Source organism: Podarcis bocagei (assembly GCF_964188305.1).
Source record: "Podarcis bocagei genome assembly, chromosome: 10".
Classification (NCBI taxonomy): domain Eukaryota; kingdom Metazoa; phylum Chordata; class Lepidosauria; order Squamata; family Lacertidae; genus Podarcis; species Podarcis bocagei.
Genome location: NC_138135.1, coordinates 65,333,475 through 65,361,466, shown reverse-complemented (window position 1 = coordinate 65,361,466; position 27,992 = coordinate 65,333,475). Strand labels below are relative to the sequence as shown.

At 45.0% G+C, this 27,992-nt stretch overlaps 1 protein-coding gene and 1 long non-coding RNA gene across 2 annotated transcripts in view; one reads left to right on the top strand and one right to left on the bottom strand.

Annotated features, from left to right (window-relative positions):
* LOC308596618 overlaps positions 1 to 27,992 on the top strand; it is a 70,111-nt gene that overhangs the window by 19,916 nt on the left and 22,203 nt on the right. The gene's annotated exons all lie outside the window — the stretch shown is intronic.
* On the bottom strand, positions 366 to 27,736 carry ALG12 (ALG12 alpha-1,6-mannosyltransferase). Its single transcript, XM_081211700.1, has 10 exons — positions 27,684 to 27,736; positions 22,112 to 22,293; positions 19,257 to 19,389; positions 17,564 to 17,737; positions 15,905 to 16,099; positions 15,031 to 15,134; positions 12,633 to 12,856; positions 11,860 to 12,029; positions 8,608 to 8,683; positions 366 to 1,209 (listed from the first exon to the last, which is right to left on the bottom strand). Exons 2-10 carry the CDS (start codon positions 22,271 to 22,273, stop codon positions 972 to 974), a joined length of 1,476 nt encoding a protein of 491 aa, XP_081067826.1. The 5' UTR covers positions 22,274 to 22,293; positions 27,684 to 27,736; the 3' UTR covers positions 366 to 971.

Sequence of the window (27,992 nt, the reverse complement as noted above, 5' to 3'; positions counted from 1 at the left end):
AGCTGCAGTACGGCCTAGCGGGAGCGGCGGCGATGGGCAGAGGGGAGGCCCCAGGCAGAGACGCTCAGGTCGGCGGCCGCGAGGAGGATGGCGGCGGAAGGGCCCGAGTCTCCCACCAGTCCCGGCAGGGAGGGGCTCCTGGGGGCCGAGGCTGGTGAGAGGAGGCTGGAGGAGGGCAGGCCGGGCAGCCAAGCAACACACTTGGAGCCTCCCTCCTCCCTGGCCGGCAGGGAGGGAGGGAGGGAGAGGAGCTGCTTCCTTTGAAACCCAGGAAATTTAAGGGACATCCATCAATAAGGGACAGCAACGGGACATGGCGCTGGGATAAGGGAATGTCCCTCCAAATAAGGGACGCTTGACAGCTATGCACATCACAGATTTTATTATACAAGCTTTGGCCTCTGCATGTTGGATTTCTTGCATGCAGAGGCTATTCAAATGTGACACCTAGACGTGTCCACCCAGAAAAACGGGCACTATGGGCAATCCTGCTTTCCCACACCGTGTAGCCAATCCGATTGTCGGAGCAAGCCCAGAACAAATTTAAATTTTAGATGCCATAGTCCCTAACGACAAAGGTTTTTACCTAGCAGTCGGTTGCAGAAGGTGGGGGACGGACACACGCAGTTTTTTACCTTTCACATTTAGGTAAATGCAGGAGAAATAACATAAGAACACGACACATCTGTCAGATGTTTCAAAGTGTGCATTACATCTTTGTGGGACACACAATAAACAACCGTCTGCACGATTTTTTATTTTTTATTTTTGTATCAGGTTTTAGTTGTGTGGAAATACCTATAGAATGTGCCATATATATTGACATATAAATGCACGTCTATGCGATCCTCTCGCAAGAAAGGGGAGCAGGGGGGAAGGTTTCTCTCAATCTTCCACAGCCACTGCGTTCCAGTTTGCAACTGGCGCAACAGCACTTCTCTGACAAACGTACGTGGCGCTTGTTTGCAAAATTACGTCCCGGCCGACGTGGGAAACTTTTCCAACAATACCAATTTGGATTTCAAGTTCAAAGAAACAGGAGGCAGCGCAGTAAAATTCAATCTGATCCCACTGGTCCCATGTATGTGCGCCAGCACTCTGTGAGTCTTCTCGTAATGTGACAAGTGAACAGGGTTCATCTCCATAAGTATATGTGTGTAAGAAAACATTAGTGGGTCACCTGGCATGAGGTCCTCCCGTTTGTCATACCTGTTAAGGAAACAAGCAATAAGAAACTGCTATTAGTTTGTTTTCTTTTCTTTTCAAAAGTAAGATCATTGCTCCAGTCTTGAAATAAGCAAGGCATAGTAGTGGGAATATTATTATTATTATTATTATTATTATTATTATTATTATTATTATTATTATTACTATTACAGTGGTACCTCGGGTTACATACGCTTCGGGTTACATACGCTTCAGGTTACAGACTCCGCTAACCCAGAAATAGTACCTCGGGTTAAGAACTTTGCTTCAGGATGAGAACAGAAATCGTGCTCCGGTGCCGCCACAGCAGCAGGAGGCCCCATTAGCTAAAGTGGTACCTCAGGTTAAGAACAGTTTCAGGTTAAGAAGAGACCTTGGGAACAAATTAAGTACTTAACCCGAGGTACCACTGTATTATTTTATATTTATTTACATTTTAAACATTCTTTTTTAATTGTAATTTTATTTTAATGAAGTAATAAAAAGGTAAAGGGACCCCTGACCATTAGGTCCAGTCATGGCCGACTCTGGGGTTGTGGCGCTCATCTCGCTTTATTGTACAGCTTCCGGGTTATGGGGCCAGCATGACTAAGCCGCTACTGGCGAACCAGAGCAGCACACGGAAACGCCGTTTACCTTCCCACCGGAGCGGTACCTATTTATCTACTTGCACTTTGACGTGCTTTCAAACTGCTAGGTTGGCAGGAGCAGGGACCGAGCAACGGGAGCTCACCCCGTTGCGGGGATTCGAACTGCTGACCTTCTGATCAGCAAGTCCTAGGCTCTGTGGTTTAACCCACAGCGCCACCAGTGTCCCAACGAAGTAATAATCATAAGTAAATAAGAATTAAGAAAATGCACCCCACCACCGAGACCATTCCATTGTAACTCCCCAACATCCCAAAATTTCAACAACTTTTGCGATGGTTTTTTCCCCTTTCCATTTTAACAGTACGCATTGTACAAACACCCTCCATATCTCCTCAGAATCATTTCTCCTGCATATTCCCCGTCTTACCTTAATGGCACACGTTAATTTATCATCAATTGTTATATCCCACACCTTTTTATGCCATTCTTCCATTTTATATTCTGCTTGCCCCTTCCACTTCCTAGCTATCATAATTCGTGCAGCTGTCAATAAATTTGTGAGCAAGTCCTTCATAGGAAGTCAGAAGAAGGACACTCTTTCCCACTTCCTCTTTCAGCTCTATGTGCTTTTCAAAGCTCAGGTTAATTTTACTGGATCCGACCTCCACGGCCCATGGCACTCACTCAAAAAACCTGCAGGCACAAAAAAGGTTGCTGAACCAGGGTACCAACTATTCCTGCACTATACCCAACTTTAGTAAAGGTAAAGGGACCCCTGACCATTAGGTTGGCAGGAGCAGGGACCGAGAAATGGGAACTCACCCCGTCAACCTTTTGATCAGCAAGCCCTAGGCTCTGTGGTTTGACCCACAGCGCCACCCGCGTCCCCTATACCCAACTTTAAAACCCAACAATAAAAATTGTGCGTGCCACACAGCTTGTGACGCTGGACTCGTAATTCACATCAGTCTCTGCTGTCATGGTGAGGAATAATAATGCTAGGCAACAACATCAGGAGGGCAGCGTTCAAAATTTGCCAGGCGCATTTTGCACCTGGATATTGGCCTCTTGCAACCAAGTGAAGATGCCCAGGCACCAGGATGGCACATGACGTCTCCACCATCTGGAGGTTCCTGCCTGGGGGATCCTTGGATCTTGACTGTTTTCGGCACCGCGTCCCATGGAATGCTACCCATGATATTTCATCTGCACCTTCAGAATGAAGCAGCCCTGGTGGTAGGAGTCCTCAACTTCCACCTCCCTGAGATGCTCCAGAAGGACTCTATGGTCCACAGTACCAACAGGTGCCAAGAGATCCAACTGAACGAGCAGAGTGGTTCTCCCCCATCTCCTTCCTGAGAAATATCCTCCACCCAAGGCAGTTTGAGTGCCATGACCAGGCCTGAAGCCAGGCCGGAATGGATCCCAGTAATCGGTTTCCTCCAAGCATGCATGAAGAAAACCAATGAGTGATGCAAAGAGTGGCAAGGAGTGCAGTTAATAACGCGCATGAGTGTCTTGTGATGTCTGTGCCGGCGGATCTGGGCCGGTTTTGCCAGCCTCTGCTCCTTGGCCTGCAAAGGCTTGTGAGTTGCTTCTAGAGCTTTCACAATGCTCTGCAGAATTTAAGCGGGGGAAATGGTTGAGACTCTTCCAGCGTGGAAGGATTTGGGTTGTGGTGGGGCTCCAGAGCCACATTTCCTCTCTTTCGCTCTCTCTTGCATATAACTTTTATTAAATTTTCTGTTTTACTCATTTTTACATCCTTAAAATATAAATGACTTCCTTTCTTCTCTTTCCACGGTTCATTTTGCATATCATAAATCCTTGCATATTTTACAGAAACTATACCATTCAGCATTCCATTATAACGTCCATCAAAACTTATTAACACTGTTGAATTTATCTTAATGCTGCCAGCGTTTTCGGCTGTACACAGTTATTCCCCATGTATTCAATAAATGTTTTCCAATCTTCTCTAAACATATGATCTTCCTGTTCTCATATTCTATATGTTAGGTCAACAAGCTGCACATATTCCATCAGTTTAAGTTGCCACTCTGGTTGGGACCTCGCTCGTTTTCCATTTGGGGGCAAACAAAACACAGGCTGCAGTAGTGGCATACATAAATAACCTTTTTTGACACCTGGGAAATTCAGTCTGAATTATCCCCAACAGAAAGGACTCTGGATTTTTGGGGGGAATGTACTTTTAAACATTTTTTTCCAATTCATTATAGATCATTTACCCTTTTACAAGTCCACCAAATATGAAAGAACATTCTCTCCACCTCTTTGCATCTCCAACACCTATCTGATTCAGTCTTTATACATCTTAGCAAGCCTGTTGTTGTTGTTTAGTCGTGTCCAACTCTTTGTGACCCCATGGACCAGAGCACGCCAGGCACTCCTGTCTTCCACTGCCTCCCGCAGTTTGATCAAACTCATGCAGGTAGCTTCGAGAACACTGTCCAACCATCTCGTCCTCTGTCGTCCCCTTCTCCTTGTGCCCTCCATCTTTCCCAACATCAGGGTCTTTTCCAGGGAGTCTTCTCTTCTCATGAGGTGGCCAAAGTATTGGAGCCTCAGCTTCAGGATCTGTCCTTCCAGTGGGCACTCAGGGCTGATTTCCTTCAGAATGGATACGTTTGATCTTCTTGCAGTCCATGGGACTCTCAAGAGTCTCTTCCAGCACTGTAATTCAAAAGCATCAATTCTTCCTTAGCAAGCCTACTTGGAGTTAAATACCCTCTGTAAATCATTTTCAAGCAGTTCTCCTTCAAAGAATAACAGCATGTTATTCGAGAGCCACATTCTCATAAGGACAACCTTCACACGCACAACTCCCCATCCTTTTTCCGGGCAAGAGAGAGGCATCATCGTTCAAGGTCACATTCCAGTCCCTCAAAAATGACTACAGAAGGGGGCAGAGCACAGTCTGAGAGACAGAGTAGCCTAGGCAGTTTGCCCAGGAGAAGATAGGTCTGCGAACCACATTCAACTCCTGGGCCATAAATAGAACAGTGTGGAATGAAACAAGGGAGGTTATCTATGATGTTCTAGGGAGCAAGGAAGATTTTTTTAAAAAAACGCCAAATTTGGGCAATTTTTTTTAAACTAGGCTGTTTTGCCTATCCCATTGCCCTACTGTTTTGTAAGTGAATAGCACAGATACTTATTTGCATTTCATTTCATTTTAAAAAATAAAGGATCGTGGCAGCTGTTGCAGAAAGGAGAGGTGCAACATTAGACCTGCAGACACTGAAATCTGTCACTATCTACCCTGAAGAGTATCTAGCATAGATGTCACGAATACAGTGGTACCTCGGGTTACAGTCGCTTCAGGTTACATATGCTTCAGGTTACAGACTCCGCTAACCCAGAAATAGTACCTCAGGTTAAGAACTTTGCTTCAGGATGAGAACAGAAATCATGCTCCGACGGCGGCGCAGCAGCAGCAGCAGCGGGCGGCCCCATTAGCTAAAGTGGTGCTTCAGGTTAAGAACAGTTTCAGGTTAAGAACGGACCTCCAGAACAAATTAAGTTCTTAACCCAAGGTACCACCTGTACTCAAATCAATTGTGTAGGACAAAGTGGGCATAGGTCGGAATGGATCACTGAAACACGACTGGAATGGGCTGCCAACCAGGAGAGGAAGGTGCTACACCACGGCGAGCCTGTGATAGGGGGCATCAAGCCTTTTCTGTGGGGTGAAAGCAGCAACAGGGCACAGCTGCCCAACTTGTAGCGATAGCAGAATGCCCGTGCGCATCGACTAAATGCAGCCCTGCCCACTATTCGGATTGCAAAAAGCTGCACGTCTTATTCACGTCCCCAAATCCTAAACAACATGTACTTCCCTTTGCTATTAACAATGCCCCAGAGAGAGGCATTAAAATTGATATAAGTTTCTTTGGGGATGCTTCAGGCGATTTAGCCGCATTTTCCAGACAGAATGGAGAACATGATGTGCACATAAAATACTGGTCCAGTAAACATCTCATTAAGTCTACCTCATTTGCAAACTGTGTCTACGGCCAAGATGTAAAGAGCGTTTGATGTCTTTATTCTTTTTAAAAAAATTAAAAACCGGAACCTGCCTTTAATGCTAAATCAGACTTGAGGTTTGTGAATAACAAATAGAACCGCATCCCTTCCATCAGTCTCGGTCTATCCCGAAGCATCTGAGATTAGGACAATGATTTCAAGTTCAGCAGATGCGATTTGAGCCCTGCCTTATTTTAGACACAATCCCTTATGGTCGGTGGAGGCCGCTACTTTATACATGCCAAACGTGGAGTCTAACCCACTGAGCCTCTTGGGCTTGCAGATTGGAAGGTTGGAGGTTCAAATCACCGTGACAGGGTGAGGTCCCGTTGCTCTGTCCCAGCTCCTGCCAACCTAGGAGTTCAAAAGCACGCCAGTGCAAGTAGATAAATAGGTACCGCTCCAGCGGGAAAGTAAACGGTATTTCCATGCACTCTGGTTTCCATCATGGTGTTCCATTACGCCTGAAGCGGTTTAGTCACGCTGGCCACATGACCTAGAAAGCTGGACTTAACCGCCCCCCCCCCCAATTTCATCTTCACAAATAACCCAGTAAGGTGATAAAAGGAAAAGGACCCCTGGACGGTTAAGTCCAGTCAAAGGCAACTATAGGGTTGCGGTGCTCAGCTCACTTTCAGGCCAAGGGAGCCGGCGTTTGTCCACAGACAGCTTTCCAGGTCATGTGGCTAGCATGACTAAACCGCTTCTGATGCAACAGGACACCGTGATGGAAGCCAGAGCGCACGGAAACGCCATTTACCTTCCCGCTGCAGCGGAACCTATTTATCTACTTGCGCTGGTGTGCTTTCGAACTGCTAGGTTGGCAGGAGCTGGGACAGAGCAATGAGAGCTCACCCCGTTGTCCGGATTCGAACCGCCGACCTTCTGATCGGCAAGCCCAAGGGGCTCAATGGTTTAGACCACAGTGCCACCCGCGTCCCAGGTTAGGCTAAGAGATGGCGACTGGCCTAAGGTCACCTAGAGAGCTTCAATGTCTGATTGGGGATTTGAACCCTGCTCTCCCAAGGTCCTAGTCCGACGCTCTAACCGTTACGCCACCCTGGCTCTTCTCACAAACTGCACAGAAGGCGACGCTTCTGTAGCAGACCACTACGACTCTTCCTTGCTAGCAACGGGTGACAAATTGTTCTGATTGTTCCCTTACTTTTTCACCCTCGTGCATCAGCTCTGCAACACTCGCTTGGCTTCCTCTGGCATTGTGGAAGGGTAGGCTGCACACAGACACCTGGGGAGCTAAGGGAATAGCCAGGCTGGCTGGCTCCAGTTAATCGCACCCATTAATGTCTTCAGCCCTGTGTTAGCAGCGCAGCCTATCTGAACTACAGGATCTGCAGCCCAAAATGTCTAAGAGGCACCAGATTGGCCAAGGTCCGGCAGAAAAGAACAACAACAGGGCAGTCTGCTCCTCAGAATAATCTCCCTCCATCCCTAAGTATGAAGAACAAGTCTTGTGCAAAACAGTGCAGACTTTTTTGTTTGAGGAACCTGGCCCGTCACTGGGCAGATGCTCCCGCCCTCATAAATTGGGTTGCAGTTGCCAGCTGCACGTAATCTAAGCTAGCTGCTAATTGAAACAGTAAGTATGGGATGCTTGCAGGAGAAAGCCAAACACCTGGCTGGCTCCTCGAGTAATACTTTGCCCCCGGCTACTGAAGAAGCTGTCATTAAGGCGCAAGCTCTGCCAAACACTATTATTCAGCCCCGTCCTTTCATCCTGGTTTTGCCCGGATGATAGACAGCATGCCTTGCGTTAGCATGTCTGTCAAGCTGATGCGCCGTCAGTCACCGGAGGAAGACAATCAGCCGCCAGCCATTTTTCTTGAGGCAGATTTTTGAGGCACGGTGATGAAAAAGTAGCTCAGGTGTCCTATATGAGTCACTGAGTTTATGTAGGTGCTCAGAGCTGAAACACGGGCTCCTGCCGAAGGGCCGAGGCTTCTCACACACATCTTAATCGTGCTGACATCCATTTAATTGAATTTAGGCAGTTCTGAAGGCAAAGCGCTCCCCAGTTTGGGAAAAAGATTTGCCTAGATTTCCATTAATGGGAAGTGGGAAGATTCCTTTGTGAACTCTGGCGATACAGTAAGCCCACAACTTTACTCAATCTACAGATTGCGTCAAAAGCCAAAACTGCATCTAGAATAGAATCCTAGTTCTTATTTGTATTAAGAAGAATAAGAAATCAAGAGAACATTTTCATATTTTTTTTTACGAAAGAACGGAAACGGTTTATTGAATATTTACCGATAAATTATAAACAGATAAAAACATTGGCAGGATTATGGTAATAACCTGCAGTTTTATAAGAGTATATATTTAAAGAAGATGAATAAATGAGTAAATTCAGTTAATTTGGATATACAGAAGGTACGATAAACAAATTTAAGAAAGTGCAGAAAGAGGCAGAAGGAAATCTTGAAATGTCAAAATGACTGTAAAATTAGTGAAATGTATAAACTTGAAAAGCATAAATAAATAAATAAATAGTTTAATATTAATGATAAAATAATAGAATCCTAGAATTGTAGGGTTGGAAGGGACCCCAGGGGTCATCTAGTCCAACCCCCTGCAATGCAGGAATATCAGTTGTCGTGCAACACTTTATCTAAATTATACAATTCGGAATTTGAACAAATGGTATTAATAATTGTATTATAAATTGGTATAGTTATAATGAGGCTATTACTGGACTGTAATGGAAAACTAATAAAAAATATTATTATATTAAAAAAATCTTACTTCCAATGCGAATTCACTTCTAAAAACCGAGACACTCCGGTCTGCGCTGCAGCTGCATCAATATGGACGGAAACATCTGAGGAGAGAACAAAACAGTGCTTCTAAAGAAATAGGAGCTCAAGACAGAAACACTTGAAGGGAAGGAGTAAAACTTAATCAACACTGGGGTAGGGAGAATTTGCATGCTTTTTAGTACAACCCCGTGTGTTGTCTGCCAGCTGGAGCCTGGTGTAAAATAATGGACATATACTTGGAATGACACTGGCTCCCAGTACGTTTCCGAGCACAATTCAAAGTGTTGATGCTGACCTTTAAAGCCCTAAATGGCCTTGGCCCAGTATACCTGAAGGCGCATCTCCACCCCCATTGTTCAGCCCGGACACTGAGGTCCAGCTCCGAGGGCCTTCTGGCAGTTCCCTCACTTCGAGAAGTGAGGTTACAGGGAACCAGGCAGAGGGCCTTCTCGGTAGTGGCACCCGCCCTGTGGAACGCCCTCCCAGCAGATGTCAATGAGAAAAACAACTACCAGACTTTTAGAAGACATCTGAAGGCAGCCCTGTTTAGGGAAGCTTTTAATGTTTAATGGACATCTGTATTTTAATAGTTTGTTGAAAGCCACCCAGAGTGGATGGGCGGGGTATAAATTATTATTATTAATATTATTATTATTATTTAGAACATGGTACCTCTGATCACAAGCCCAGCAAAATAATTACTTTCCAGTACCAGAATCGAGCTCAGAGTCCCTCCCTGCAGAAATCCATTTCCGATTTCCTCTCTCCTCCAAGCTTTCTTTATTTCGTCAACCTATTTTATGTTATTTTGTGTGGGGGGGGGACTTTATTGTCGCTGCTGCTGTTAAGCTGGTGGTGACCACCGTGCTGCCCCCCACAAATGTTGTTGGAGGGTGATATGATAGTGATATCATATCACCTGAGGGGTGATATGATAGCCATGTTCAAATATATAAAAGGATGTCACATAGAGGAGGGAGAAAGGTTGTTTTCTGCTGCTCCAGAGAAGCGGACACGGAGCAATGGATCCAAACTACAAGAAAGAAGATTCCACCTAAACATTAGGAAGAACTTCCTGACAGTAAGAGCTGTTCGACAGTGGAATTTGCTGCCAAGGAGTGTGGTGGAGTCTCCTTCTTTGGAGGTCTTTAAGCAGAGGCTTGACAACCATATGTCAGGAGTGCTCTGATGGTGTTTCCTGCTTGGCAGGGGGTTGGACTCGATGGCCCTTGTGGTCTCTTCCAACTCTATGATTCTATGATTCTATGATTCTATGACCCTAACTCCCATCATCTCTAACCACTGGCTGTGCTGTCTGGGACAGATGGACCAGCGATATCTAGAGAGCACCACACTGGATGAGCAACTGAGTGCCAGGATTTTTTGCTGACCTGCTACAAAGATCTGCCCCTCAATCTACCTGCCGCCCAGGGAATTTAAACCAGTGAATTCATAGGTGGCTACTTAACCTTTCCCTCAGCCACTGGCCACATTTTAAGCAGTATGATGTCATCCTCCTCACTATGATGTCATTCCCCTCCCAGAGCTGCAGTCCTCACGAGTTCCTAGTGAAGAGGGACTTTTTAAAACCATTTTTGGGAACCGTAGCTCCGGGAGGGCAACAGTGGTCACCTAACAGCTCTCGGCACCTTTAACAAACAACAGCTCCCAGAATTCTTGGGGGAAGCTGTGACCTCAAAGTGGTATCTGGGCCTGGGCAATGCATCGATACAACCAAGGGCCGGTTTGAGGACCAGAGTGTGATGGCGTCTTTGCCTGGCGGTGTATCGCAGGTGAAACTGCTGCCATTCCCAAGTCAGGAGAGGTGCCACCGTTCACCCACGATATGCCACCAGACTTAGGCACCATCATGCTCTGCTCTTCAAACTGAGAGAAGAAGAAGAGGAGGAGGAGTTTGGATTTGATATCCCGCTTTATCACTACCCGAAAGAGTCTCAAAGCGGCTAACATTCTCCTTTCCCTTCCTCCCCCATAACAAACACTCTGTGAGGTGAGTGGGGCTGAGAAACTTCAAAGAAGTGTGAGTAGCCCAAGGTCACCCAGCAGCTGCATGTGGAGGAGCGGAGAAGTGAACCCGGTTCACCAGATTACGAGACTACCACTCTTAACCACTACACCACACTGGCCGCAAGGTGCCAGAGTCGACAGAGCTCATTTTTCCCTCGGTGTGCCAGGTGTTGGAACGGACTCACTCTGATGTGTACAGAGGAACAGGCCACCTCAGGCCGGGCCCCATGAGGCACTGGGGTGACTTTGCTGTCACTCCTGCTGAGGGATCAGAGGTTGTCTCACTGCATTGTGTCAGGCTTCGGGGAATCAGCTTCCTCCCCCATGGCCGATCAAACGAAAGGGAATTCTAACCAGTTAGCTTCTTTAATAAACACAAGGAAGGACAAAAGAAAGTATCTAACCAGAATGGCGGTGCTCCCAATTAAGGTCACGCCCCGCTCCGTCCCAATTAATGTACGTCACTCCTACCTCTTGTAATCTGAGCTTGGAGCCTCTGTGTTTTCTTTTGTGACACTTTCTGAGCTCTCTGTGACTTTGGGGAAGGGGAGTGGGTGTTGCCCAGAGACTGTGAATCTGTTAACTCTCTCTCTCCTACTGTTTCTTCTGCTAGCTCTTCCCCATCCAGTATTTCCCAGCTTCTGCCTTCTGAACTATGCCCCTCTGCAAACCACTCTTCCAATTCCAATAAGCCGCCCAGAGTGGTTGGGGAAACCGAGCCAGATGGGCAGAGTATAAATAATAAATAAATTTTATTATTATTATTATTATTATTATTATTATTATTATTATTATTATTATTATTATTATTATACTGTCCTCCTGCTCCTGAGAAGATTCAGGATAAGGATTAGGAGGAGGGGACCTTCCTCAACACGGTCCCTGACACATTGCCTTGCAGAACCAGACATGACACAGCTCGTTTCTCCATCAGCTTTTCAACATCACGCTGTATCACCGTATCACAACATTTGGCTGGCGATACATTGCAGTGTTGAAAACCTGGCGCCGCCCATCAGTGGCATTGCAGTGTTTTGGACGTATGCGGTGAACATAGGACGGTCGCTTCTCCATTCCGAGCTGCCTCCTCAAAGCAGCTTCCCGAAGCCGAGCGACGCATCTACAAATGCATAAACGATGCCCCCCACGGACTGTCACGGGACCCGAGCCCAAAAGTCTCTTCCTTAAGTTTCATCTCGGCTTCACGCACCTGCCGTTGGAGACACTAACTGGTGGAGTTTCTGCATGGCGACTCCTCCAGGATAATTGAAGTGGGAAACATACAGCGATACTCCTGAGTAGACAGCATTAGCTAGAAGGTGTACTGCAACAAAGAGAGATGCCAACTTATACAACCAAGACTTCTTGTAGTTGTTTAGACTGCAAAGGAGAAAAGGAGGCGAGACTTAGCGGCTGATCTTGTCTTTGTGTATTATATCCAACTCAAACACAGTCGTAACTTGGAAGTCGAACGCCTTGGCTCCCAAACAAATGATTGAAATCCAGAAGTGAGTATTCTGGTTTGCGAACGTTCTTTGGAACTCGGACATCCGACGGGGCTTCCAATTGGCTGCAAGACCTTCCTGCAGCCAATCAGAAGCCAGGCATTGGTTTTCGAATGTTTTGGAAGTCAAACGGACTTCCGGAATGGATTCCGTTCGACTTCCAAGGTATGACTGTACAGGGTGAAAAAACCCCACATTAGGGGTGCTGATCTTGTCTTCCTGTAATATATCCAACTCAAATACAGAAAAAAAACCGCACACGTTGTGGTGGCTCAGTGAGTAAATAGAGAGAGAGAGGATATGAATGGCTTCTAGGCCAACATAAATCCACACATTTTTCTTCCTTCAGGTCAATTCTACCTTGTTAGGTGAGCCTTGATGGAAGGAGGCAACTCAAAGTGATTCTAAAACTGGCAAGTAATGCATAACCAATAAAACAAAGGTCGAAAGGATTAAAAAAATTAAAATCTTAACTTACATTCGTGAGCAGCCTTTGGCAGCCACAATATTGAAGATTGGGAAAGTGTATATAATAAACCGCAGTTCTTTGTGTGGGAGAAAGGAATACAGAAAAATAAAGCCAAGTGTGGGTAGAAGTAATATTCGAGTCCTCCTCTCTCCTGCACCTAGAGGTATGAATAGGATACTGCAACCCAGGGCACGAGGCATGGCTGAATAAAAATACCACAGGAAAGGAGAAGTCTACAAAAAAAGAGTTAAGGATTTTAATTTTCTTTTAAACTGCCTTTTGGAATGTTTCCAGTGAAGAAGCATGCTACGTACTCAAAGGCCCTGAATAAAGACAAAGGTTCTATTTTAGTGGAATACAGAAACACTACGTACAGTGGTACCTCGGGTTACATACACTTCAGGTTACATACTCTGCTAACCCAGAAATAGTGCTTCAGGTTAAGAACTTTGCTTCAGGCTGAGAACAGAAATAGTGCTCCGGCGGCGCAGCAGCATCAGGAGGCCCCATTAGCTAAAGTGGTGCTTCAGGTTAAGAACAGTTTCAGGTTAAGTACGGACCTCTGGAACGAATTAAATACTTAACTCGAGGTACCACTGTATTTACACGGGCCTTCCAAAGGAGACACGTGTGTTTGAGAGAGTAGGAGCATGTGGATAAATGCACATACCAACTACAATGGTGACTTGGTTCTCAAACACCGAAAACCTGGAAGTAAGTGTTCTGGTTTTGGAACGTTTTTCGGAAGCTGAACGTCCAATGCAGCTGTTGGCTATTGTTTCCGCGGCGCCTGCACCAATCAGAAGCTGCAACTTGGTTTTCAAACATTTCGGAAGTCAAACGGACTTCCGGAATGGATTAAGTCTGGTGCTTTTGTTTTTGCTATTTATTTTGCGTTTTTGTGGCTTTTTCGGTACATTTGTTTTTGTGACTGTGTGGAATCCCAGTTCAGCAACTGATTGATTGATTGATTGATTGTGTGGTTGCAGAAATGAATAAAAGCTGACTATCATCAGTGCAGGTAAGAAAAGAAATTAAATTTAATTTTTATCATCTACAATACTGCCTTATTTATTTTATAGCGCAGTATGATTATTGCTTTCATTTTATGGATCAATGGTCTTGTTGGATAGTAAAAGTCACGTTAAATTGCTGTTTTAGGGGTTGTTATTAAAAGTCTGGAATGGATTAATCCATTTTGTATTACTTTCAATGGGAAAGTGCACCTTGGAACGGACGTCTGGAATGGACTGAGTTTGAGAACCAAAGTACCACTGTGTTCCCATATGGCACAGCTTTGTAAAAGGGCAAAGTTTGCACAGAATCGTAAAGGGACCCCAGGGGCTATCTAGTCCAATCCCCTACAATGCAGGGATCTTTTGCCCAACATGGGCCTCAAAACTCACAATTGAAAGTCTCAATCAGTCAAGCCAAATAGATAAAATAAGAGGATATGATGTTACGTAAAGCGTGTTCTCCTTCATGGAGAGCACGTGTTGCGGTGGGGGCCGCCAGGACACTCCAAAGTTGTGGGGCGGGCTAATTGACCGTTGGCCACTGATGCGATTGGGCTTCCCTTGTTGTTGGGAAGAAGTTAATGTTGCCATTTGTTGATTGACAGCCAGAAATGCTAAAACTATTTGCAGGAGGCTAGGATTTCCTCTTTTCGCCCGTGCATCAGATTGCCCGTCCCCCCCTCCCTATATTTAGGGTTGTTCGCTTTGACCTTGCTATGCCTGTCATGGGGTCGTCTGCTCTTGGGGCAGGGGCCCGGTAGGAATTTTGTCCATCTGGCTGATTGGCTGGGGCCATTTGGTTTTTGCCTACTGCGTAGCAAATCGTCACAACTTGTAAGCTTCCGGTTAGGCATTGGTTTATGGTTTGGTTGGTTGAGGGGCATGGATTGGCTGTGCCTGCCCCTCTAATGCTGCTGCTGCAAGGGATTCCGTTAAAGGAATCAGGGGCTAACTATTGCTTGTCCACCCTGTCAAGGGGGCTTGGGCCATTGCAAGAGCTCCTGGTCGCATTTGGTGAGGGCTGAGGGCAGGTTCCCTGCTCCGTCGCTAGCCCCAGGTGTATTCCCCTTTTCTGACTTTCACAGGCATGCGGAATGTCAGACTGTTCCCCACGGTGGGGGCAGCTAGTCGCAATCAATGCCTAAGCAACCACTCACTTGTTTGCATTTTAATAAAGTTGTGGCCAAAGTTATGCCAAAAACCTTAAACAAAAATTCTGTGTGATGTGTGAGTTATTGGGGTGTCCCTGGGGACCTCGACACGCAATGTGATTATATGTAAAACCAATAAAAATCAGAGAGAGAGAGAAACTCACAGGGCATCAGCTGGGACGATCATGCCAGCTCAGAATACCTAACTTCACTGATGCTGTACCACACATTAAAGGATACTCCCCAGTTGGAACTTTTATTTAAAACGGTGTTATACCAAAGCACTTTCCCCTCAGGCCACAGAAGCTGCCTCCACAACATAGAATCCAAGGCTACGGTGAGGCCTAAAAGAAAGCAAAATCCCAAAGTAAAAAGTGAAACGGAAATCACTTTTTCTTTTCTTTTTTTTAGCTTGAAGCAATGAATTTGTTTCCCAGATAAGACATAAAACACAATCTGAATTACAGTTGAATAAAAACCTTCACTCTGGGTTGAAGTCACAAGCAGGATTTGAAATATAAGCAGCAGATTATTGAAAGAATTAATGATATCAGGACTTAGATAATAAGTTTTAAAACAGCTAATAAAAAGTAGTAAAAATAAACATCAGGAAAGGTGGGGTGGGAAGTCTAGAAGACGTTATGTATGTATAAAAAAAATTATATGATGGTAAGTGATTTGAAATATCTTTGGAGACTATACTGTATATATAAAAATAAAATAGCTATTTGATGCTAGGTGTTTAAGACTTAGTTTTTACAAAGGAGTTATTTCTTCACAAGTCCAAAGGTGCATTTTAATTGTTAAATATTTCTAGGCCATTGTTGCTTTTTAGCTTCAACCTTTCAATGCAAACAATTCTCCCAAGGCAGTTTCCTTTATCATTATAAAGCAACAACACAATTGCAGTAAAATACTTCAGAACAGTAATTAGAAAGATCTCCGAGTCCAGCCAAGCAATCCGTAAAATTAATGAAGCCATTTCGGAACGCTGTTCAAAACCAGAAATAAAAATAGCTACTAATAACCCACAGCCAACCTCTGGTTCTTCACAGAAATGCATTGACGCTAAAAGCAATCTGAAAGAAAAATGGGTCTTCAAGAAAAGACTTACCTAGCCAGAGAGCCCCTGCAGGAACGCTATAGGAAAGCATTTTCACAAAGGAGAGCCTTTTATTAAATAGGGTTATCAGAAGCATAAGACCCAGGAATATGCAGAGCTCAGATCTGAAGACAATAATGGCCAAGGCCGAGAAACAGATGAACGAGCGGTGCTTTTGCTGAATCCAGGACGTCACTGCCAGTAGAACTGGTGGACAAAGAAACAAAAGAATCTGTCAAAGTGTGACCAGATTTGGGGTTCCGTTTTAAAAATAAGAACATAATTTTCATTAAATTTCCTGTTTTACAATTTAAAACATTGATTTAAACAGCTTTAAAATATCAATTTCTTCCCTGTCCATGGTTAATTTTGCATAATAATATCAATAATAATATTAATATTAATGATAATAATAATAATAATAATAATAATAATAATAATAATTTATCCTTTATACCCCGCCCATCTGGCTAGGCTTCCCCAGCCACTCTGGGCGGCTTCCAATACATCAAACATTAAAAGCTGTAATACATCAAACATTAAAAGCTTCCCTAAACAGGGCTGCCTTCAGATGTCTTCTAAAAGTCTGGTAGGTGTTGTTCTCTTTGACATCTGGTGGGAGGGTGTTCCACAGGGAGGGCGCCACTCCCAAGAAGGCCCTCTGCCTGCTTTCCTGTAACTTGGTTTCTCGCAGTGAGGAAACCGCCAGAAAGCCCTCGGTGCTGGACCTCAGTGTCTGGGTAGAACGATGGGGATGGAGATGCTCCTTCAGATATACTGGACCGAGGCCGTTTAGGGCTTTAAAGGTCAGCACCAACACTTTGAATAGTGCTCGGAAACGTACTGGGAGCCAATGTAGGTCTTTCAAGACCGGTGTTATATGGTCTTGGCGGCCGCTCCCAGTCACCAGTCTGGCTGCCGCGTTCTGGATTAGTTGTAGTTTCCGGGTCACCTTCAAAGGTAGCCCCACGTAGAGCGCATTGCAGTCGTCCAAGCGGAAGATAACCAGAGCATGCACCACTCTGATGAGACAGTCTGTGGGCAGGTAGGGTCTCAGCCTGCGTACCAGATGGAGCTGGTAAACAGCTGCCCTGGACACAGAATTGACCTGCGCCTCCATGGACAGCTGTGAGTCCAAAATGACTCCCAGGCTGCGCACCTGGTCCTTCAGGAGCACAGTTACCCCATTCAGGACCAGGGAATCCTCTACACCTGCCCGCCTCCTGTCCCCCATCAACCCTTCCCTAAAAAAAAGGTCAACAACACCTGGCAATGACAATGGGTAGATCACAGCCGGTCTTTTTATACTGTGAGTAGATCACAGTCTCTTGGAAGTTGGACGTGCCTGAACTAGACCATTCAGTATTCCATTATTCCATTCATCAAAACTTATTTACACCATTGAATTTATCTTAATGCTGCCCACCTTTTCAAGTGTACACCATCCCCCCCATATATTCAATAAACATTTTCCAATCTTCTCTAAACGTACGCTCTTCTTGTTCTCTTATTCTATATGTTAGGTCCGCAAGCTGTGCATATTCCATCAGTTTAAGTTGCCATTCTGCTTTGGTTGGGACCTCGTTCGTTTTCCATTCTGGATTACCGGTAACTACTGATCAAGCGGCAAGTTATTTCAGCCTAAAGGCAACGGTGGGTAAAACTGCTTACCGACGGGTAGTGCAAACACGTTGGGGAGCGTTCGAGTGCAGTAGAACATCAGGTGGAACTGCGTCGCAGTTATGAGACAGAACATCGTGGAGACGGTCGGACCAAACTGCTTTCTCACTTCTTTGTGCAATCGCCACAAGGCATAAATCACACACAGCCCCAGGCTTCCTCGGACTTGCATGGAAATAAAACAGGGTGGGGAGGGAGGGCAAACGTTATCTGTAGTAGAAATGGAAGAATCGACTGCTGCGTCACAAGATTACTCTGGCAATCTAACTGCATTAGAGATTGTAGCAGAGGTGAGGTACCTGTGGCCCTCCACAAGTTTTTTTTTACTATTTTTACTATTATTATTAATAATAATAATTTATTGACAAGTTTCAATTATTTTCAGAGTTTCCAGTTATAAAGAAATAAAGTGATCCAAAGAAAAAGAAAAGAGAGAAAAATAAAAAGCCACAAAAATGTGCAAAAGGGAAAAAATATATAAATATATATGAAAAATACTCTAACCTATAAATTTGATATTATTATCCTAATACTTATGTAAATATTAATAGCCTACTGCATTTTGAAAAATTCAAGTTTCCAGTTATAAAGAAATAAAGTGGTACACGGAAACAGAAAATAGAGAAAAATAAAAAGGCACAAAAATGTGTAAGGTTGGGGAGAAAACATTAAATGAATATATATGAAAAATACCCTAACCCATAAATAAAAATTTGATATTAATATCCCAATACTAATAGTACTAGTAATTTATTACTTATACCCTGCCCAACTGGCCAGGACTCCCACTCTGGGCGGCTTCCAACAAGATATTTAAAACACAATAAAACATCAAACATTAAAAACTTTCCTAAACAGGGCTGCCTTCAGATGTCTTCTAAAGGTCAGGTGGTTGTTTATTTCCTTGACATGTGATGGGAGGGAATTCCACAAGGCGGGTACCACTACTGAGAAGACCCTATTTACATATTAATAGCCTACTACATTTAGTATAACTCATTCCAAGTTTCCAGTTATAAAGAAATAAAGTGATCCAAAGAAAAAGAAAAGAGAGAAAAATAAAAAGGCACAAAAATGTGCAAAGGGGGGAAAAACATTATATGAATATATACAAAAAATACCCTTACCCCTAAATAGAAATTTGATAATATTATCCCAGTACTTGTGTAAATATTAATAGCCTATTGTATTTTGCATAACACATTCAATGTTTCCAGTTATAAAGAAATAAAGAGATACAAAAAACAGAAAATAGAGAAAAATAAAAAGGCACAAAAATGTGCAAAGGGGGGAAACATTATATAAATATACGAAAAATAGGGTATACGAAAAATACCCTAACCCTTAAATATGAATTTGATATTATTCTAATACTTATGTAAATATGAATAGCCTACTGCATTTTGTGTAACACAATCCAAATATTGTCATATTTATCCCAGTCTGCATCTGTAAGCAGCCCGTTCACAAGTTGCAAGTGTTCTCATATTGTCGATCCACTTATTGTTGTTGAACTACAATTCCCAGCAGCTCCAGTAAGTATGGCCAATGCTAAGGGATAATGGGAGTTGTAGTCCAGGATCACGGTTTCCTCATCCACAGTTTACAGACTATTACAGAGTCCCCCCCCCCCCCCGCAATTCCTGAAAAGGGCCTTTCTTGACTTGAGCAACAGATCTCATACCTATCAGCTGGGAGTAAAACTTGGACATTTGTAGCAGCGACAGCACACAGACGGCTGGGCTGGAAAGGAGCGCGACAAACAATGGGCCAAGGAACGTCCTCGGGACGACGCCAGGAAATTCGTGATGATCATACTGTCGTTGAAAAACAAAGAGGCTATAGAAAGGTAGGCGACAAATGTTGCAAATAACAAATACGGTGGTACCTTTAGTTGCGTACAGGATCCGTTCTGGAGGCCCGTTCGCAATATGAGCAGAACGCAACCCGCATCTGCTCGTGCTCGGGTTGCTATTCGCCCCTTCTGCGCATGATGTCATTTTGCGCGTCTGCGCATGCGACGAAACCCAGAAGTACCGGTAACCCTTTCCGGTACTTCCGAGTCGCCGCGGGACACAACCTGAAAAAGCGTATCATGAAGCAAACGCAACACGAGGTACGACTGTATATGACCCACAAAATAGAAGGCGCAAATATTCTATGGCAATGGCAGCCCTAAATTCGGTGGGTCTGCATAAACAGGGATGCACTCTCCAAAGTATTTGCTCCAGAGTAGCCCTGCTGGTATTTGTGGCAGTAATTAAAAAGACGAGTAGTCTAATCCTGAAGCAGCAATTCGCCTAATACAGTACACTTCCCCACGAGATCCCTCTGGAAGGATTACTATACTTTTCAGTGTATAAGACTACATAACACCGGTATTGAAAGATCTATATTGGCTCCCAGTACGTTTCCGAGCACAATTCAAAGTGTTGGTGCTGACCTTTGAAGCCCTAAATGGCCTCAGTCCTGTATACCTGAAGGAGCGTCTCCACCCCCATCGTTCAGCCCGGACACTGAGGTCCAGCTCTGAAGGTCTTCTGGGGGTTCCCTCACTGATTTATTGGTTTGTTTGTAGCTCGTATAGGAGATTTTGGTTTTTTTTAATGTTTGATGCTATGTTTTGTTTTCCTGTATGTTTGTAAACTGCCCAGAGTGTCTGGGGAAGCCCAGCACAATGGGCAGGATATAAATTTAAAAGTTATTGTTGTTGTTGTTGTTATCTGTACCTTGTACTCAGCACATAACCTGGAAACTGCAATTAATCCAGAATGCGGCAGCTAGACTGGGAGTGGCTGCCAGGACCATATAACACCGGTCCTGAGAGATCTGCATTGGCTCCCAGTACATTTCTGAGCACAATTCAAAGTGTTGGTGCTGACCTTTAAAGCCCTAAACGGCCTCGGCCCAGTATACTTGAAGGAGCGTCTCCACCCCCATCATCCAGCCCGGACATTGAGGTCCAGCTCTGAGGGCCTTCTGGCAGTTTCCTCACTGCGAGAAGTGAGGTTACAGGGAACCAGGCAAAGGGCCTTCTCGGTAGTGGCACCCGCCCTGTGGAACGCCCTCGCACCAGATGTCAAAGAGAAGAACAACTACCAGACTTTTAGAAGACATCTGAAGGCAGCCCTGTTTAGGGAAGCTTTTAATGTTTAACAGACCACTGTATTTTAATATTTTGTTGTAAGCCACCCAGAGTGGCTAGGGAAACCCAACCAGATAGGCGGGGTATAAATAATAATAATGATAATAATAATAATAATTATACATGGTCTTATACATGGGGAGTGGATAGGGTGGACGTTTGATTGGTTGCTGCCACAGCTATCAGCGGCTATTATGCGTTTTATGGGTTGCTGCGTCAATGGGTGGCGTTGATTGGCTGATGCTGCAGCAACTGGGTAGGCGATTTGCAGCTTCTGCTGGTGAGGGGACAGATGGGAGTCGGATTTAGCAATGCGTGTGGGTGAGCAATTTTCAGCATTCCCCCCCATAAAAGCTCAACAACTCTGTGCAATCCTCCGCAAAAAAGCCCAACAACTTTTGGACAATCCTTCCTTTAAAAAAAAGGCTCAACAATTTTGTGCCATCTCCCCTATTTACATAAATTTTAGTCCCCCCAAATAGGGGGCGTCTTATACATGGGAGCATCTTATAGACGGGAAAGTACGGTAAATAAAATATTGGTGAGGCACCCTTGCCCTCCTGCTGTTGCTAGACTCCAATTCCTATCTATACATATGTTGAGATCCGACTTGTACTGAATTCAATCCAAATATTTTGGCTTAGCAGATGTGGAACGGCCTTTACTTCATCATCTGCGCAGGGAATAATGAACTGATAAAACATTTTCCTCACTTAAGATAAAGGGACCCCTGACCATTAGGTCCAGTCGCGGCCGACTCTGGGGTTGCGGCGCTCATCTCACTTTATTGGCTGAGGGAGCTGGCGTACAGCTTCCGGGTCATGTGGCCAGCATGACTACGCCGCTTCTGGCGAACCAGAGCAGCACACGGAAACGCCATTTAGCTTCCCGCCAGAGTGGTACCTATTTATCTACTTGCACTTTGACGTGCTTTCGAACTGCTAGGTTGGCAGGAGCTGAGACCGAGCAACGGGAGCTCACCCCGTTGCGGGGATTCGAACCGCGACCTTCTGATCAGCAAGTCCTAGGCTCTGTGGTTTAACCCACAGCGCCACCCGCGTCCTTTCCTCTCTAGAGGGGCATAAATACGGCTTCTTTTTTCATCCATGCCTCTGAACATGGGATGAGAATTAAGTGCTTAATCTCAAATCTCACCCCAAGAGAAAAAACATAATTGTGCTCCTCGTTCGACTCCTTCAAGCAATGGGGTGTTTGTTTCCATTCTACCACGTCCCTCGAAACCCAGAGGCTAAAAACGGAAAGTGTTAAAATCTCTGCTTGGTTGCGTGAAGTCCGCCCTTTTGTCCCATGAACCTAGCAACTCAGCAGGACATCAATCGTAAACGGAGGAAGGTTTCAGAAGAAGGACTCTCCCCAAGGATCATCCCGTTCACCTTGTCGAAGTCCAGTTTGTGCCAAAGGATGTCGTGGATGGCCTGAAGATTGAAGCTCTCTTCCACTTTTGCAAACGGGCAGACTGCTAGGTGCACGAAGGCCACGGCGATGATCAATAGCAACAGAAGCTGCTGTCCTCCCGAAGATCTCTTCTCAGCCATGCTGGATACAAAACATCCACCTGTGCATGATTATAGTGTGAGATCGAAAGTGAAAAGACATGAAAATGATGTACAGTGGTACCTCGGGTTACATACGCTTCAGGTTACAGACTCCGCTAACCCAGAAATAGTGCTTCAGGTTAAGCACTTTGCTTAACCTCCGTGCTCCGGCGGCGTGGCAGTAGCAGGAGGTCCCATTAGCTAAACTGGTGCTTCAGGTTAAGAAAAGTTTCAGGTTAAGTATGGACCTCCGGAACAAATTAAATACTTAACCTGAGGTACCACTGTACCGGTGGTATTTGGCTCCTAGTAAGTTAGCAAATATTACTGCAGATGGTGACAGCAGTCACAAAATTAAAAGACGCCTGTTTTTCGAAGAAAATCAATGACAAACCTGGACAGCATCTTAAAAAGCAGAGACATCACCTTGCCGACAAAGGTCTGTATAGTGAAAGCTATGGTTTTCCCAGTAGTGATGCATGGAAGTGAGAGCTGGACCAGTAAGAAGGCTGATTGCCGAAGAATTCATGCTTTTGAATTATGGTGCTGGAGGAGGAGACTCTTGAGAGTCCCATGGACTGCAAGAAGATCAAACCTCTCCATTCTGAAGGAAATCAGACCTGAGTGCTCACTGGAAGGACAGATCCTGAAGCTGAGGCTGCAATACTTTGGCCACCTCATGAGAAGAGAAGACTCCCTGGAAAAGACCCTGATGTTGGGAAAGATGGAGGGCACAAGGAGAAGGGGACGACAGAGGACGAGATGGTTGGACAGTGTTCTCAAAGCTACCAGCATGAGTTTGACCAAACTGTGGGAGGCAGTGGAAGACAGGAGTGCCTGGCGTGCTCTGGTCCATGGGGTCACGAAGAGTCGGACATGACTCAATGACTAAACAACAACAACAGGAAGTTAGCAAAAATGTATAAGACAGGTACAAATGCCTGAGGGAAATGTAAAGAAAAAGAAGGCACCTTCTACCATATGTCGTGGTCGTATAAGGTAATAAAAGCATTCTGGGAAATGATCTATAATGAATTAAAAAAATGTTTGAAATAAGCTTTATTTTTTAAAAAACCCAGAAGCTTTTTTTATTAGGAATTGTAGGTACCGACATCACAAAGGAAGAGAAAAGCCTTCTTATGTATGCAATAACAGCCGCGCGGATGCTACCAGCCCAGAGATGGAAAGAAGATACAGTCCCAACCAGAGAGGAATAGCAAACCAAGCTGTTAGACAACGCTGAAAGAGCAAAACTGACTGGAAAGCTCAGGAACCAAGAAAGAATGAGGAAAAACTGTCATTTATTTAGGAGACCACTGTAAGCAGATGAAAACATTAGCAGGATTCTAATAACAATTGTAATGTAACAAACATTATGGACAATATGGAGAGATATAAAATATGGATTATGAAATAATGTGCAGTTGAAAAGGTTGACAATAGGACCCCTGGAGGGGATGGGGTGGGGAGTCTAGAGATTCAGAGAAATCTCTAAATATGGATATGTATTTGGTATGGTTATAACTCTACGCTGGTAAAATCAAATAAAAATTATTTCAAAAAAAGGGAAAGTTAAAAGACAAATCAGCATCTCTCTGCAGAGCCAAACACCGTAGACACAGAGAATAACATGGTGCTGGTTTGGGTACCAAGCTGTTCTAAACCAGCACAGCTTCACATTGCAAGCATGTTGAGCTCAGCCATTTCTGTTCCCTCTCTAGTTATCTGGATAGAAGGTACTGTTATGAGTTTGTGGGTGCTAGACCCCCATAATGCCTGGGTCCAGTAGGTGTTGTAATTCGATTGTGGAAAACGTTACACTATAAGCCAGGTCAGGTGCCTTGTGGTTTGTTCGTGTTTTTTGAATAAATTTCATTAAAGAAAAAAGCCAGAACTTACGTCCAATATCCTCTCCTCCCCACAAACTAAAACATTAACCTACGTATCTTATCAAAGGAAAAAAGAAAAGAGTACGAAAGAAGAAAAAGAAAGGGCAGAGAGAAGAGAATAGTAATAAGAAATAAGAAAAAGTGGTACTTCTACTTGGAACACAGCACAAAGCCAAAGAATTTCACAGTGCCTTTGCCACACGTGCTATTAGAACAAATATACCCAAAACCAAAATTGACCCCTTGCTCAACACAAATTTTCCATAACAAGCAACACAGAAGATGCTTTGTTCACACGGAGTATTTCACCATGAGTTAATTCCCCCTTTTTTATTTTTATATTTTGAAGGATCATTAATTCAGCCAAAGTGTTTGTTGTTGTTGTTGTTCTCAAACAGCAGCAGATAATAATAATAATAATAACAATAATAATAATAATAATAATAATTTTTTATTTATACCCCGCCCTCCCCAGCCAAGGCCGGGCTCAGAGCGGCTTACAAGCAATAATAAAAACAAGATGAGTGATTACAACTTAAAAACAAAAATAAAATACAACATTAAAATAATGGAACATTAAAATATTAAAATGGAGCCTCATTGCAGGAGAAGGAAAAGAAAAAAGAAAAAGGGGGCGGAGGGAATCAAATTGGCTCCAATCCAAAGGCCAGGCGGAACAACTCTGTCTTACAGGCCCTGCGGAAAGAGATCAGATCCTGCAGGGCCCTGGTCTCATGAGACAGAGCATTCCACCAAGTTGGGGCCAGTGCTGAAAAGGCCCTGGCTCTGGTTGAAGCCAATCTAACTTCCTTAGGGCCTGGGACCACTAGGGTGTTGTTATTTATGGACCTTGAGGCTCTCCGTGGGGCATACCAGGCGAGGCGGTCCCGTAGGTACGAGGGTCCTAGGCCGTGAAGGGCTTTAAAGGTCAAAAGCAGCACCTTAAATCTGACCCTGTACTCCACCGGGAGCCAGTGCAGCTTGAAAAGCACTGGATGAATATGCTCCCATGGCAGAGACGCTGTGAGGAGCCTCGCTGCAGCATTCTGTACCCGCTGGAGTTTCTGGGACAGCTTCAAGGGCAGCCCCGCGTAGAGCGAGTTACAGTAGTCAAGCCTGGAGATGACTGTCGCATGGATCACTGTGGTCAGGTCGGGGCGGGAAAGGTAAGGGACCAACTGCTTGATGCGGCGAAGGTGGAAAAATGTCGCCTTGGCTGTTGCTGTGACTTGCGCCTCCATGGAAAGGGAGGCGTCAAGGATTACACCCAAACTCTTAACTCGTTGGCTTGGAGGTAGCAGTCGAACCGAGCGAGGTAGGAGTCCCATGACTCAGAGGCTGGCGCAAACGGCGGTAGAGGCACAAGTGAAGCCATGATTCCGATGCCGGCGTGAAGGGCGATGGATGGAACACAGTGCTCTAGCCAGAACAGTCAGCTCTGAATTGGTTCTGCCCAGTGATTTCGCTCAGTGATTTCGCTCAGTGATTTCGCTCTGTGATTCAGCTCAGTTCAGAGGCTAGCCGCATCTGGCTGTGCTCTGATGTCCATCCATCCCATCCTCGTCGCCAGTATTAAGTAGTGGGTTGACATAGCATAAAAGGGGGTTGGAATATGAAATACAGGCGGAGGTTCTTTTAACACGGCACACAGCCTTGTCAAACAGCCGTCTTAAAAACAAAGCCAGGAAAAATCAATGTGCATCGATTTTTACTGGAGTGTTTTGTTGATTGCCTTGTTTTGCTTTTTTGCCCCTACTAAGTCCTAATGGTCCAACGCCAGGGTAAATCAATAAAGGGGAGAACCACTAAGGAGGAAGGGGGGTTGGTGTTTTGCAGCTCAAATCCAATCATTATTGGTTTCTATTGATTTATTGGTTTGCTTGTAGTTCGTATAGGAGTTGTTGTTTTTTTAATGTTTGATGCTATGTTTTGTTTTTCTGTATGTTTGTAAACTGGCAAGAGTGTCTGAGGAAGCCCAACAAAATAGGCAGGATATAAATTTAAAAGTTATTATTATTGTTGTTATCTGCACCTTGTACTCAGCACATAACCTGGAAACTGCAATTAATCCAGAATGCGGCAGCTAGACTGGTGGCTGGGAGTGGCTGCCAGGACCATATAACACCGGTCCTGAGAGATCTGCATTGGCTCCCAGTACGTTTCCGAGCACAATTCAAAGTGTTGGTGTTGACCTTTAAAGCCCCAAATGGCCTCGGCCCAGTATACCTGAAGGAGCGCATCCACCCTTATCGTTCAGCCCGGACACTGATGTCCAGCTCCGAGGGCCTTCTGGCGGTTCCCTCACTGCAAGAAGTGAGGTTACAGGGAACCAGGCAGAGGGTCTTCTTGGTGGTGGTGCCCGCCCTGTGGAACGCCCTCCCATCAGATGTCAAGGAAATAAGCAGCTACAGTGGTACCTCGGGTTACGTATGCTTCAGGTTACAGACTCCGCTAACTAAGAAATATTACCTCGGGTTAAGAACTTTGCTTCAGGATGAGAACAGAAATCGTGCTCCAGCGGTGCAGCAGCAGCAGGAGGCCCCATTAGCTAAAGTGGTGCTTCAGGTTAAGAACAGTTTCAGGTTAAGAATGGACCTCCTGAACGAATTAAGTACTTAACCCGAGGTACCTATTTTTAAAAGACATCTGAAGGCAGCCCTGTTTAGGGAAGTTTTTAATATTTAACGCTATCTTGTTTTTAACACTTGATTGGGAGCCGCCCAGAGTGGCTGGGGAAACTCAGCCAGATGGGCGGGGTATAAATCATAAATTAATATTAATCTTGAGCAAACTAACTGCATCCATTATTACAAACAGCTGGAAAAGCAGCATTAGAGGCACTATAGGATATCTGCCTCATGTATACAAGATAGAGGGCATTTAACGTGTTTGTACCTTCGTTGTGCATAATACCTGCTCCCTGTCCCTCAACTTGGCTACATCCATGTTGCCTTTCTTGCAGGGGCATTTATGGGACAGGAATGCGACTTTTTTGCCTCCCTGGCGAAGCACGCATTGTTATGTTGCAAACATGCCACCACACTCTGGATTGAGGCGGGCGATCCTTGAAACCCAGAGGGCATCTTTCGATTGCAACTTGCACCGTTGCGACAAATCAACGACGCCCTCCGCAGAATCCGATTTATTATTATTTATTGCATTTGTAGACCCAGAGGTCGCAGAATAAAATCAAAATACAAAACCACAAAACACATAATCGAAATGGAAGTAACAGCCCAATTTGCCAGGCACCCCCCCGTAAAAAAAACAAAAACAAATTTTAAAAGGGCATCGGATCTTTGATCCGACTCTTCTCCCGGTTTACTTCCGCTCCTGTTCCACCCCCCAAAAAACACATTTTAAAAGGGTATCGGATCTTTGATCCGACTCTTCTCCCGGTTTATTTCCGCTTCTGCTCTCCATTCCTCCCTCCTTCCCTTCGAGATCAAGCCTGCCAAGCCCATCCGACGGAAGAATGAGGAATCCTGCCCGATCCGGACTAAGGAGGAAACTGGACTTACCCGCAAGGCACCCACGTGGCCACTCTAGGCAAAGCCAGCCCGCGGAGCACGTGATGCGCGATTCAGGGGCGGGGCCGGACGCGTCAGCTGACCGAAGCGCCTGCGGAAGTAAGGGCGCCGAGCTAGCATCCCGGCCATCTTAGGGACTGGCAAAAAGCACAGGGCTTTAAATGCAGGGCGCATTTAAGCGCTTGAATGGAGCAAGTCGGGAGAGGGAACCTGGTGATCATCTAGTCCAACCCCGTGCAATGCAAGAAGAGGCATCTGTCCCATAGGGGGGTAGAAGATGCAACCTTGGTAGGGTTGCCA

Coding starts and splice junctions, on each gene's coding strand:
- ALG12 (XM_081211700.1), bottom strand. CDS start 22,273: ATGGCTGAGAAGAGATCTTCGGGAGGACAGCAGCTTCTGTTGCTATTG. Junction 16,100..17,563: donor CGTGTTTGCACTACCCGTCG/GTAAGCAGTTTT, acceptor TTTGTCCACCAG/TTCTACTGGCAGTGACGTCC. Junction 15,135..15,904: donor TGCAGGGGCTCTCTGGCTAG/GTAAGTCTTTTC, acceptor GCTTTCTTTTAG/GCCTCACCGTAGCCTTGGAT.